Source organism: Rhinolophus sinicus, chromosome 2 (assembly GCF_057876585.1).
Source record: "Rhinolophus sinicus isolate RSI-liver-muscle chromosome 2, RSI-T2T, whole genome shotgun sequence".
NCBI classification, from domain to species: Eukaryota; Metazoa; Chordata; class Mammalia; order Chiroptera; family Rhinolophidae; genus Rhinolophus; species Rhinolophus sinicus.
In genome coordinates this window covers 81,853,763-81,867,526 of record NC_142502.1, presented here as the reverse complement: position 1 = coordinate 81,867,526, position 13,764 = coordinate 81,853,763, and the positions used below count along the sequence as shown (strand labels likewise).

Here is a 13,764-nt window from a genome sequence, read left to right as displayed (position 1 = left end):
TCTACACCCAAGGTCAGCTACCAACCATATGCTAATAAAACCTAAACCATTACCTGCAGCACAGATCTTTTGCCAGACCCAACTCTCCACCTGCATTTTTGCTTAAACACCCTATAAGCCGTTCAATGTACATATAGCCATATGAATTCAGCATTAACCTCCTTTGAATTCCTATCTCAATAACTGACACCACCATTAAACCAATTACCAAGAGCATCATGGACAACAGCCTGGACCAGTTTTCATCCCCTCTACCCAATATTTCAGTTGCTAAATTTCTATTAGCTCTGTCCACTTCTTCCCACTGCACTATCATTATTTGAGTTCAAGTCACCATAACTTCTCTCCTGGATCACTGCTCTCACTATCTGATGGCCTGCCCATGTCTTATTAGCTGTCAAATCATTTTCCCCAAAAGGGCAGCCACATTATCCTTTCATTGAAACTCTGATATCGCACCTGCCCCCTCTTAAAACCTTTAAATGATTTTCCATTGTCTTTGCATGAAGTCCAAACTTTTTAAGACAGTATACAAGATATGTGTGATAAGCATCTTCCATTCTCTTTAGACCCACTTTTCTTGATGTTTTCCCTTGTACTGTACTTTCCAAGCACACTTAATCCTCTGGGTTTCTGGACCCACCACAAACATCACAAACAACACAAGCAATTCTGACACAAGCAGAATGTCCAAGAAGTCAAGTCAATTCTGATACTATAGACTGAGAGATAGCATAAGATTCCACAGGTTAAGGATTCAGTCCTACAAGACTGTCCCTACTCCCCAGTTTAGACACCAGCTGTAAGCTAAGGTTGTCACCTGTGCTTCTGACCAATCAGCTATAGACTAAGGGTTCCAACGACCCTTTCTTTGTACTTCAGATGCCAGGTGCAAGTCTGGATTGTTACCTGCGCTTCTAATGGACAGGCTATAAACCAGGGGTTTCCATGACCTCTTCCTTGGGTTTGACTAATTTGCTACAGCAGCTCACAGAATTCACAGAAACATCTTACTTATTAGATTACCAGTTTATTACAAAGGCTATATCTTAGGAACACCCAAATGGAAGAGATGCATAGGGTGGCAGTGGGAGGGGAGTGTTGGAGGGGTTGAGGGCAGGAAGGGCATGGAGCTTCCTGCTCTGAGCTGGCCACTCTCTCCAAATCTCCATGTGTTCACCAACCACTGACCTGGAAGCTCTCCGAACCCAGTCCCTTGGGGTTTTTATAGAGACTTCATTATATTGACATGTTAACTAAATAATTGACCATTGGCAATTGATTCAACCTGCAGCCCCTCTCCCCTTCCTGGTGTTCAGGGGGCTGGGGCTGAACATTACAACCCTCTAAAAACATGGTTAGCTATTCTGGCAAACACTACCTATCCTTCTGTGGTGTCCAAAACTCAGCTCATTAACATACAAAAGACCATATAGCTCTCAGCACTTAGGGAATTCCAAGTGTTTTAGGGGGTCTGTGCCAAAAACAGGGAAGAAGACCAAATATATATGTCTTGTTATAAATCACATCACTCTGCTTAGTCAAGTAAATCTCACCTTTATTTTCAGGTTTAGGAGCTATTGATTGCTGTATCCATGTATAATTATGCCAGATTATAACCCCTCTTCATTGTATCCTGGCCATATCCCACCTATTTGTTATATTTCAACTAACATGCCTCTCCCTATCGAAGCCTTCCATGATCTCTGTAGACTTCTTTAGATGCTCTACCTGAGACACCTAAAAATCACCAATTTTCCTTATCATTGCATTTGGCAGACCCCATGGAAATTGTTTATTTAATTGACTGTAATTCCTTTCCCCTCTTCAACCTAACTCTAAGTCTCAGATAGTAAGACAGAGCATAGATCATAACACCCAATTGGACCAAGTCTGCATTGCTTCTCATTGACTACCTTTGTCTAGTATATGCTACACACACACACACACACACACATACACACACACACACACCTCATTTTATTCAAATAGAAACCATGTGGCTTATTGCATCTCATTACAAATACGTACAACTTCATCTAATTCCATTAAATGGCTTTTAATTATCATACTACTCTATTTTACCAGATTTTCCTTATATGGATATGACAAAATTTCCAATTTTGCACTAATTTCAGAACACTAGCTTAATGTATAGCCGTCTATCATCCTGAATTCCACTCCAAAACAATATCATAATAAGATGCCATCTGCCCTCAGCACACCAAGTGTTCTTTCATCTTCACACAATTCCTTAAAGGCTCTCTCATTCATCAGATCTTGGGGGAATAAAAGGACAGTTTCTAACTTTTGCCTTCTAAAAAGGAAAACTTAAAACTATCTGGAGACATGGATAATCTTTAATTCAATATAACAATTACTTAAGTTTACCCACTTATAATATTTATATATCTAAACATAATATAAGAAATGTATTCTGTTATGCATTCATTCATCTACTGTCTTCTATACAATGAGAGTATTGGTGCATATAAATCAAATTTCTAAAACATCAAATCCCTTAAATTGCCTGAAGAAAATTACTCTAACAAAAAAACCGATTCTGCAGTAACAGGTATTTAACTCTTATAAAAGTTTTTCAAAGCAAGATCTTGGTATTTCCTTAAACAAGTAATATTCTTCAATATTATTCAATGCTTCAGTGTTTAATGGTTGCATTTTGATGATCTTTCACTTTATAATTGGACATTTACCTAAACTCTGATTTATTGCTTAAAAAATCCACATTTACTGTGCTAACCTCTAATCTGCCTCTTTAACTTTTCCCATAAAAAAGAGACATTAGCTTCCCTTTTGGATGCAATGTAAGGACCTGAGCCAGGGTATACATCCAATAAATGTAGCTATTACTTTAGTTATCCTTTTTTTCTGAAAATTAACAAATTTCTTCTCCTTCAGCTTCTTTACTGAGTTTCTGTCACAGAGCCTCCTTCTCCTGAGTTTTAGTCATGATTCATCATTTTCTGATACACAATTCTATGAACCTGCAAAATACATCCACATCTAGAAAAAATACATACATTCTGCTTTTCTATTAAAAAGTAAATCAAATATTTAATGTTTTAAATTAAAGGGCATCGATTGTGCCCTATGTGATAATAGTATAATAATACCAACCAATCTGTTTCAAAGTTATTAAATCCTAAAACCTCAGAACCTACAGATAACATTTAAATCAAGCCATGATAGCAAGTTTTCTGCTTCTGACCATATGTGAAATCTACTCACTTCCAAATTTTAAATAAAACTGACATTGCCTAAAGACATGAGAGGACTAATAGTTGTTTTTCCTTCCTAGAATAATTCAACAAATATATGCAGTTTTCTGAAAAACATGGAAAGAAAAATGCCTCTGCAAATCGCACAAATTTCTCCAATCCCTTTTTGGAACAACAAAAATAGCCTGGAATATTGTCCTGTTCCTTGCCACCTCACCACCAAACTCTCTCAGAAACAGCATTCAATATAAGACACAAAAAAGTCAGGCTGTCCCGATAATCCTTACCCCAATTGTGTACTTAGGTAAATTTTCCTATTTATAAATTTATTTGCCTTTCATATACTATACTTATGTAACCATATTGTGTAATAATTCATCCAATGCATGCGTTCAGGAACATAGTTCAGAAGTTAATGGCAACAACCAAGTTAATCTCCTGGATATACTTTGCATATTAGTATCTAGCCTTCCTTCAAAGCTCAATTAAAGTTGTGTCTCTCCTGCAGGAGGCAATATGGTGTAATGGTTACTTGTGGCTGCTGGGTGAGAAAGCCTGATTTTTGGCTGTACAATTTATTCGCTGTGTGACTTTAGATAAATTAACTCCTCTAATTGTTATTTTTTCTCATTTGTAAAACAAAGATAATGTTAAGAATTATCTCATAGGATTGGTGGGTGGATTCATTGTGATTATACATACAAAGCATCTACTACAGTGCCTGACAAAGAGTAATCTCCCAATAAATACTGACAGCAATGACGACGATGATGATGATGATGATGATGATAACAAAGAATCTATGACTACCATGAGAAATAAGAGTCATGACCTTCTCTTAATTCCTATGAAATCATCAGTCTGTAAAATCCAGATCTTCCCATGCCCTATTATTTATCTTATGAGGATACTGTTGTATCCTCCTCAGATTATTTAAAAACTAATAAATCTGATATCTACTCATATATCAATAAAAATCTGATATATTTTCATATACCAATAGCACATATTACAAACAGGAGTTACCAACACACAGTCAAAAACATGCGTGTTACACAATCAAATACAGTAGAATCTTAGCCCACTGGGATTCATCCCCCAAACTGTAGCCAACCTATAAGGGTATCTGTAGTAAATGACTTAAAATTTTGTCAGTCAGGTGTTCTTGAATGTTTACTATCTCTCTCTAGTGCAAAATCTTTTTTGAAAGTAGTGTTCATGAGTCAAAGGTGAGCAATGGAGGACATGCTACAAATGACTTGTTTCCCAAAATAGTTAATAATAATTAAGCAACAAGATGCTTGGCTATGGCTTCTCAAGTTTTTGGTGAATAAAACATGCAATCATTTCAGAACTCTCCATTTGAAAAAAATGAAGAAGTCATATAACATGGGTATTTACTAACAATAATTTGGGAGATCAGCTGTTAATCAGTACTGATTTTTAAAATATATATATATTTCCATATCATATTTATTTTATTGAAATTCTCCATTTTTTGTGAGAAAAGTGGTTATATTTCAATTTATGAATACATTAAAACGTACTCTGCTTATAGCTTTCAAAATCAAACTGGCATCAGAATATAATTCCAATTAAGATACGTTTCTTATATATTCAGACAAAAAAAAGGAGATCAAATCAGATGTTTAAACAAATAAGGGCATAACAAAAGCTGATGACACTACACAATTATTTCCAAGGGTTTCTAAAAACTACCTCTAAAACTTCCTTCCTTTCTACAGCTCCTGTGGGAACCAAAAGCTTCAATATAGACAGTGTGTTAAACAGAAACTAGGAATAATGATCAGAACTCACAGTGTTCCCACTCTCAGATACCATGTCACAAAGTCTCTTTGAAAGAAGATAAATAAAGTGAAAAACAGTGTGTCCACTCTCTACCTGTATTTATCCAAGTTATGCTCACTCTTATATAACTAATAAATGAAATATTAATGTACAAGGCCTAACATGCATTCACAAGAAAACGTCATAAAGAAATAAATTAAAACACACAAATAAATGGGGATAGGATATTATCTATCAATAAACCACAGAGTGGAAAAAAGAAGGCAGACTAACTGGATACTACAAGACCCAGGAGTGATATGGCAGCAGTGGTTGCCCTAGTTTTTCTTGTGCCTCATATATGCCAAAGTGGGTACTGGAAAAGCTGGCAATCCATAAACATCAATAGAAGAGCAGACAAAACAAATAAATAAATAAAAGCCTCAAGAAAAGCCTGCTTTCTTTGGCCAAAGGACTAGATAGAAAAAGGACAAGCTAGCAAAATAGAAAACGTTTAGCAACAAACATCCTTCTCCAGCTAAACAACACCGGAAACAAAACAAAAAGCAAATAAACAACAACAACAAAAAAACCGTGTCTCATGCTCACCCCTGTCAAGAAAGGTTAAGTAGGGAGCCTAGACTTCCAACCTCACCTAGCTGTGTAAAGAGGCACCCTTTTCCCCTGAGTGGAATCAGAGAAGACTGAACAAGGAAGAGGGATTTCATTTCCACCCACAGTAAGGACGCCTCCTACAGTGGCAATGAGCCTACATGGAGATCCTGGACTTTCACCCTTATGAGAAGTAAAAGGCACCCTTCTCCCTCAAGCCAGCATGGTATCAGGAGTCTCACTCCTGCTGGAACTTTCAGCATGCTCCAGCAGGACTGAGGCCTCCACACTCCTCTTGGTGTCACTAGAGGCCATACAGGGAGCAGTAACATGGTGTTCCTCCACCTTTTGAACAGAGTGGTGTCAGGAGATGCATAGTGGAGAGTCTGGATTTTCACCTCCATTGGGAAGTTTCAAGGTGGTGCCCACTCTCTCTCTGCTGACATGTCAGAGGAGGCCTGCTAAAGGAAAATGTTATTAAAAGTCTGACATGGTCATACTTTGATTTTGAACAAATCACTCTGATAACACAGTGCGTGTTCAGGTGGGGTGGAGAGGGATGGAGGATGGTGAGGGTAAGAAATACAAAAGACTAAAATAGTGTGTAGTGTTTGGAAGCCAAAGGAGAAGCCAAAACATTGGAAAACGATGGAGAGTAAAGTGCAGCCACGAGACCTGATGAGAGGTCAGAAAAATTTTATTGGACTCGGCAATTGGGAGATGATTCTGTCACCACAGTCACTGGTTTTAGGAAAATGATGAGGACAGAGGTCATACTGAAGAGGTAAATTGAGAAAGTGAGGCAGCTAGTACAGAACTAATATTATCGAATGCTTGAAGGAAACAAAAGAGGATAAGTGTCAAGAGAGATTATTTTTATTACTTTTGGCAAGTGAAACAAGTATGCTAATTTTTTTTTTTTTAATTATTCAGGTTGGGTCATGGCAACAGGCTGCTACAAGGGAAGAGTAGATAGGGAAGAAGTTGGAGATACTAAAGAAAAGGATATAACTTAGAACCAGTCTGGAAAAGATGATGAGCATTAGAGTTAAGAATATGGGTGAACAAGTCAGCCTTGAAAAAAAAGAACCATTTCATCCTTTGGGAATGAAAGACAGTGGGAATGAGGATGGAAGATTTTAGGTGGCAAGAGGTTAAAGAATGTCAGAAAAGATATATATCCATTTCCCCCAAGAAAACAGGATGAAATCAGCTGCCAAGAGTAAAGGAATATGGGGTTATGAAGAGGCCTGAGGAGGTTTGTAATTACTCTTAAACACACAGAACCAGAGCTAATCAAGCTCAAGTAAAATCAAGACAAGTAACCATTGACCTAGGGAATATGATATTTTAAAAACCCTCATTGGAATCATTTTTCGTAAGACAACGTATTTCATGATTTGGTTTATGAGTTCAAATTTCACTCAGCAGTGATTCAAAGGCAGTGCTTATTTTCTTACAAAACCAAGCTTCAAGTTGAGGTCAAGTTCGCAAATGCCATTAAAATGTTAAGGAAAATCTTAAAAGCATCATCTGGTAATTGTATAATTTCTTCTTATGTTTTTGTTATAGTTGAATAAAAATTCTATTTATATTTATATAAAATACTGCTTATATTATCACACACAGCATTTTTTTACCTTAATGGAACCATGCCAAGTAGATGTTAATTTGCCTGTTTTACAGATGAAGAAACTGAGAATCAGAAAGGAAAGAAATGATAGATCTTATATTTCATTGTAAGCAGAAGTGTCAACATTCTGTGCCAAGTGTTTTGTTTGCTTAAGCAGAATTTTTCCACGATTTTGTAAATGTGTTTTAATAGCAGATCAAAGATACCTAAAATTTAGTTTTTCTGACAATTGTGTTCTTTATTGAAGAAACGTAAATAAGATTATGCCAAAGATACTGAGAGGAGAAAAAAGAATTACATTAAAGGAAAAGTCATATGAATATTACTTTATCAGAAGCTGATTTTATAGATTTTAAAGGTATTATACCAATATCTTTCCTAAGCTTTATGGAAAATATTTTAAGGAACACAATCTAAATTAAAAAATGATCCTTACTGAGAATCTAAATGTAGTTAAGTCACTAGAAATCAGTATTTGTGATAAATGTTAATCCCTGTTTCTCTTGCGGTATCAAAAGTTCATCTATATCTGCAAACAGGAAGGCCAATCCTAGATGTAGCCCCAAGCTTTTCACCAAAATTAGAAAGTAGCACCTAGACTTTCTAAAAAGAAATATTTCCACTGTTGAGATATTTGGCAATATTTTGCTTCATCATATGATGATGCAAATAAAACAATGATGAATCTACCAAAATTTGTGAAGAATTCAGGTTACCAAATCTTGCCAATCAGAGCACCTGGAATACTCCCAATTGGACAAAAATTTATTAATCCTCCTAAAGGTATAGAATCACCATATTTGAATCTATAAATTTGAACAGATCTATGTCTGTCCGCGGACAGGCATGCTTGACAGCAAACAAGAATATTTCCATATATATACATTTGTAGCCCTAAACTATTATGAAGATAATAGTTCTATCGATTTAAGAACATAAATCTGTCCTCAGTACTCAAAATAATGTATATGAATCAAATTACATTATAGCACAATAAATGTATTATTAATCATTAAACTAGGAAGGAATAAAAAAAGTTTCAGCCATTGATTTTGGTGTTCTGAATACACAAATACAACTCTTTTGCATCAGCAGTAGTCCCGACTTAATTAGAATTATGGAGAAACATATAGATCATCTAGTCCAACTCCTCAACTGGTGAGACAAGGAAACTGGGTCCAAGGAAGGAAAGCTTATCAAGATTCACATGGGGCAAAAATGGAATTAAAATCCAGGTATCTGGATTCACAGTTTAGTGCACTTACCAGAAGTAGCATAGATATAAATAACCTTATCTAATTTCATCTGGCAAGCAAATTCAGAGGCTGAGTGGAACTTGAAGGATCATGCTGAGTTTGCTGTTTCATCATATGCAAAAACACCTTCCATAACAAATGGATAATTAAATATGATAATCACAGGAGGAAAATTGTTTAATTTAATCAAACATATTATAAACACTCTTCAAATCATACTATTCAAGATCTTTTCTAAATAGCAATCGAATTCCTAAAATGTTTCGGCTCTTTCATTAGCTTTCTAAGAATCATTCCTACTGAAAACACACAGCAGCAACAACTGAAATAAAACAAACCACACACACACACACACACACACACACACAGCAAAATTACCAACAAACTAGTACTTTTAAACATGGCCTCCAATTCTAAACGTAATAGTAACAATAGAGCACTAATTTGCACCTATCATCAATCACAAAAGCAAAACAAATCATTGTGAAAGTTTATTGGTTTATATCACTGCATATATATATATATACATATGCAAATATATATAGGGTGCCAAATGCACACACAACTACATAGGGTGCCAAAAAAAAATTATACACATTTTAAGAAAGGAAAAAACTGTATTAAAAGTATAATACTCAATATATACCGATAATAAAAGATGAATACAAGTCATGTGTATACATTTTTTGGCACCCCGGTATATATATAAGCTTCCGGAAAAATCATTCCGAAGAACTGAATCATCTGGATCATTTTTATTACTCACTCAGTCTTGAGACTGTCTGCACAGTACTGACTGAAATGTACTTCAGTGTGCACCTTCCTTCCAAATGAATATCTATGTCAGGTTTATTTATAGCCACTGCCTTCAATCAGTGCATTTCCAGGTATGAGAAGGAAAATCATCTCAACAATAGTCTCTCATACAGATGAGAACCAAAACCTGGAAATCTTAACAAATGGCCTTTGAAAAGGCAATGAAATATCTATAATGTAAAATGTACATTGAGATTTATTAAAGAGTCCAAAGGATACTCACCTTACCCTCCTTAATAAGCACACATAAAGAGCCTCAGGTAATGAGAGAACAAATTTAAACTTTATGCATCTGTTTGAGTCTCTTTATACCCTTCAAGATTTTTATCATCACCTCCTCCATTCTCTTTTCCTCATTATGATTTCTCTGAAATTTGGACACCTCTCTTTGTTTCTTACTTAGATTATTTTCTCTCTATTTGGGAGCTTTTCCTCCGAAGGCTTTACAAAAGCAGGACATGCTTCCCCCTACTGGGAAAAAATTAAATTACAAGGTACATCTGAACATGTTCTTAAGTATCAAGAAATCAAGTTCCTAGGAAAGATAAAATGCTTAAAGAACCAGGTGCACAGCCTTCTCTGACTGTTTCACCAGTCACAGAAATACTTTGCACTCCATTAAGACTTTCTCACATGCATTTCTTTAGCTTGGCCGTTTTCAAAAATACACTAACTCTCATTAGTGAAAGATGAATTAATCATTGAGCCTGCTGCCCCAAAGAGAACTCCAATGAGCAGGTTAGAGAAAATCATCAATTTGTAGTATATTGTTTTCATTTTAAAGATATTAACAGCTAAATGAAAATACTTCTGGAAAATATATTGAAGTAAGCAATCTGAGAAGGCCTACTTGCATTTTTAATCGTTTTGAACAATCCTAAGCATTTACTAACTCACTAATTTTCCTATGTATTGATGTAATTATCTCAATTTTTTAATAGAGGGAGAGTTTAATTTTTTAATTGACTTTACTTTTCGACTTCATTTGCTTTAATTCAGTAACCAAAAAAGTAGTAAGCATAATTACATTTTATCTTCCAAATACTCTATAAAACCAACTAGTTCCTTGAAAAATAGTTTACTTGTTTCACACGTTCAATGTTTTGATTATAAACCCTTTAATTGTTTAGTACAAAAAAGGAAAAACACCTACACATTATTATTGTTGTAAATAATAATCTATCAATATAATCTTGAAATAGAATGCCTATTTGAATCATACATGGAGGGTCAGAATTTTTCCTTCCATGTACAACTACGTAAGTCTCAAAAAAGAAAACATTTATTTTAATGCTGAAGGGCTGAGGAAGAGGAAGTTGTCACTTTTAGTTTTGCTATAGGTTAAGCCCATAACAACCTAAGCTACAAAACTGCATTGTAGTCAAATTGATGATGAAACGATTCATTAATAATGAAGGATTAATAAAAAAAAAAAAAAGCCTGGATTTTTTTTAAGGTGTGTGTATGTTACTACAGATATCATGAAAATCTTTAGCAGTCTGAAGGCAATATTTCAAGGTAAATGATGTAATTTGGCTAATGTTTCTGTCATACAGAAGTTTGTGTGTGTGTGTGTGTGTGTGTGTGTGTGTGTGTGTGTGTGTGTGTTTAAACAACCTTTCAAAGCCATGCAAAAGACAAGACATGTTTCTCTGGGGATGAAATCTCCATTAACACTACAGGTACACAAAAGAAAATGCACACTTGGTAAAACAGTTGATCAATTGTGGAGTGTTCCCAGGGACCAGCAACTCGCAGAGTAACCCAATCATCTCACTTCAAATAAATTGATAAGCACTTTAGCCTCTGCCACATTCACAAACATAGACGAACATGCATAGTTTAATTCTAAGCCTTTCCATAGGAAAGACTGTAATTAGACTAAAGGGTAACAGAATTACTTCCCAAATGCAGAAAACAAAATGCTGATATGTAACTAAGAAGCTCTTAGAATACTACATTGGTGATCATTTACTTCTAAACTGATTACCCTTTCCTCTGCGAAGTGAAAATATCCCTGTGAACCGCGTTACACTTTATGGTGTCTCTATCAATGATTCTAAAAGGTCACACCACCACTGTCATCAGATCTCCTAGCTTTGATCTTCCCCCAAATTAAAAGGAGCATTGTTGCCCGCCCCAAGAATAGGTTCTGTCCGCGCGAGCTCCGATGCTCTGTCCGCGAGCATCTTCAGGGGCACAGTTTCTGCGAAGGAGACAGTCGTCCCTCCCCAACTTCACTCCCCTTAACCAAGCCGCGGGTGCGATGGGCGGCCGGCGGTTTGTGCCCATCTATAGAGGCAAGTCCTACCTTCCGCCAAAAGGCGTGATGCATGCACAAAAGATGGATCCAGGCTATCTTTCTCTGCCATCAGCTCAGGCAAATATTTCTCCTCTTCCATAGCGCGGACTTCGGACAGTCCCCGGGCGAAGCGCAAGGTTCCGCTCGCTCGGACGCAGGGTCGCCGGGCAGCGCCTGGCTCCCGCGCTGCTCTGCCTCCGCCGGGGAGAGGGGATCTCCGCGCGTCCTCACTGGCCCATGCACCGAGCACCTGAAACTCCAGCCGTCGGGCTGCACGGCCCAGCGCCTACACCTGCCCGTCCCTACCGTCGTCCCTGGATCGCGCAGTCCCGGCTCACACAAGCGGCCTTAACTGGAGAGGCGGGAACAGGACGCGTCCCACCTCTGCCAACCACTCATTGGTGGTGGTGCTATGAGAGGCGGGGCCCCCGCGAAGGCCGCGGGCTCTCATTGGGCAGAGCCGCACGTCGGATCGCCTGACTGGCAGGAGGCATGTGTAGATGGGAGGGGGGCGCAGAAGGTGCAAACGCTTTCTTCTTGCAGACCAAGCCTTCGCTGGTTATTAGGCATGCCCAGTTGTGTGGAGCCCTCTGTGTCTTCAGCAGAGGTGCAGAGGGGATAGAGAGCGGGAAAAGCACCCGTTAAGCAGAGAAGCTCGGGTCCAAGACGTCAGGGAAAATGGGGATGAGGAGTGAGTGCAAGGCGGAGGGGAGGGAAAGCACCAGGGAAAGTCTCAGGAAGGTAGATAGGACTTCACCTGAGTCCCTAAGGCACAGGTGTCTCCTCTCCCTCATGCGGCTCAGACGCACTCCAGTGTGCAGGAATCGGCAGCGCACCCAGTCTGGAAACATAATGAAGACTGCGTTTGATCGGCTGCTTGTGTTTCCAAAGAGCCTGACCTACATCTCGGGGACGCTGTAGGATGTTCATTGATAAACAAATAAAGCGGGTCTGGGGAGATATTGTTGAAGCAATACGCTTCTAGGGTACGATCACTGGGGTATTGACTTGATTCTGGTTTCTCTCCCATCCATCCCTCCTCTCCCAATCCATCCCTATCTATGGGAGGGGTTCCGGGAGAGGGCTGAATTCTACAACTAAAAAGCAACACAATTAGCCACAATTCGGGAAGGAATTAGGAAGACATGTGGAAAAAAGAAGAGACTAGTTAAACAGGTAACCCCAGTTGCTCTAATTTCCCCCTTTCTCTTGATTTTAGATGTGATAGTCTTTCACCAAGTGCCATTGCTGAGCTAGTTTGTATCTCTCTCACTTTTATTTAAGGAGAGTCAAATGCTGCAGGTATCAACACTCGAGGCAGTTTCCATTCTTCTCTTAACAATGGGATCTGATAATGCAGCTTGCATGCATCAAATGTTACAAAACTATTGTCTCTTTTCATAAACAATCATTTTATTCAATTCTCCTCTCCCGCCCACCATTTTTGGTGTGAAAGAATGGGGGCTAACTTTTCTACAAATAAAGCATGCTGAAACTTTTCCAAGTTCTTAATGTAGTCAAATCTTTTCCTTATTTATTTTTCAGGATAAGGTTGGGAGATTATCTTTTACTTACGTTTTACATTTTTTATGTGACTTCACATCCATGATCTCAATTTGTCCTCAAAAAAGCACTCTGTGAAACATGGTTCAAGTATTCCTTTCTGTTTTATAAATGTGGAAACTAAGGCACAGACAGAAAAGTTCAGTAACCCAGAAGTAACAAACATGACTTCTTTTGGCACCAGAAATTGTTCATCCTACCTGGAAGCTGAGTGTATGCTACCACAGGGCCAATGATGAGGGAGTATATGGCTAACAAATATGATCGGATGGTTAAAAGTTCATAAAATAAGCTGTGAGAACTGTGACTCATTGATAATTTTATTTTTTGACAGTAGGAATGCTGCCAATCTTCAGGGAGGTGGCCAGAAGCTATTGTAGTGGAGGGTGGGTAAGATGCCAAACACAACTAATAAATTGTAAACACTTTGGAATGAATATAAATTAGAAAAATTATTGTGCAGTAATTGTAATCACATTTTGCTTTGCATCATACCAAAAGATTAAAAGCATGTAGTGCTTACGGGGCCATGCACAAACCCGGTTTCATGAATCA

General features: G+C 37.7%; 1 protein-coding gene across 1 annotated transcript in view; it reads right to left on the bottom strand.

The window, feature by feature from the left end:
* KHDRBS2 (KH RNA binding domain containing, signal transduction associated 2) overlaps positions 1-12,041 on the bottom strand; it is a 518,085-nt gene extending 506,044 nt beyond the window's left edge. Inside the window, exon 1 of the mRNA XM_088795635.1 lies at positions 11,656-12,041. Coding sequence (XP_088651761.1) covers positions 11,656-11,746 — 91 coding nt within the window. The 5' untranslated portion in view covers positions 11,747-12,041. The remainder of the gene's footprint in view (positions 1-11,655) is intronic.
* Positions 12,042-13,764: the final 1,723 nt, after the last annotated feature.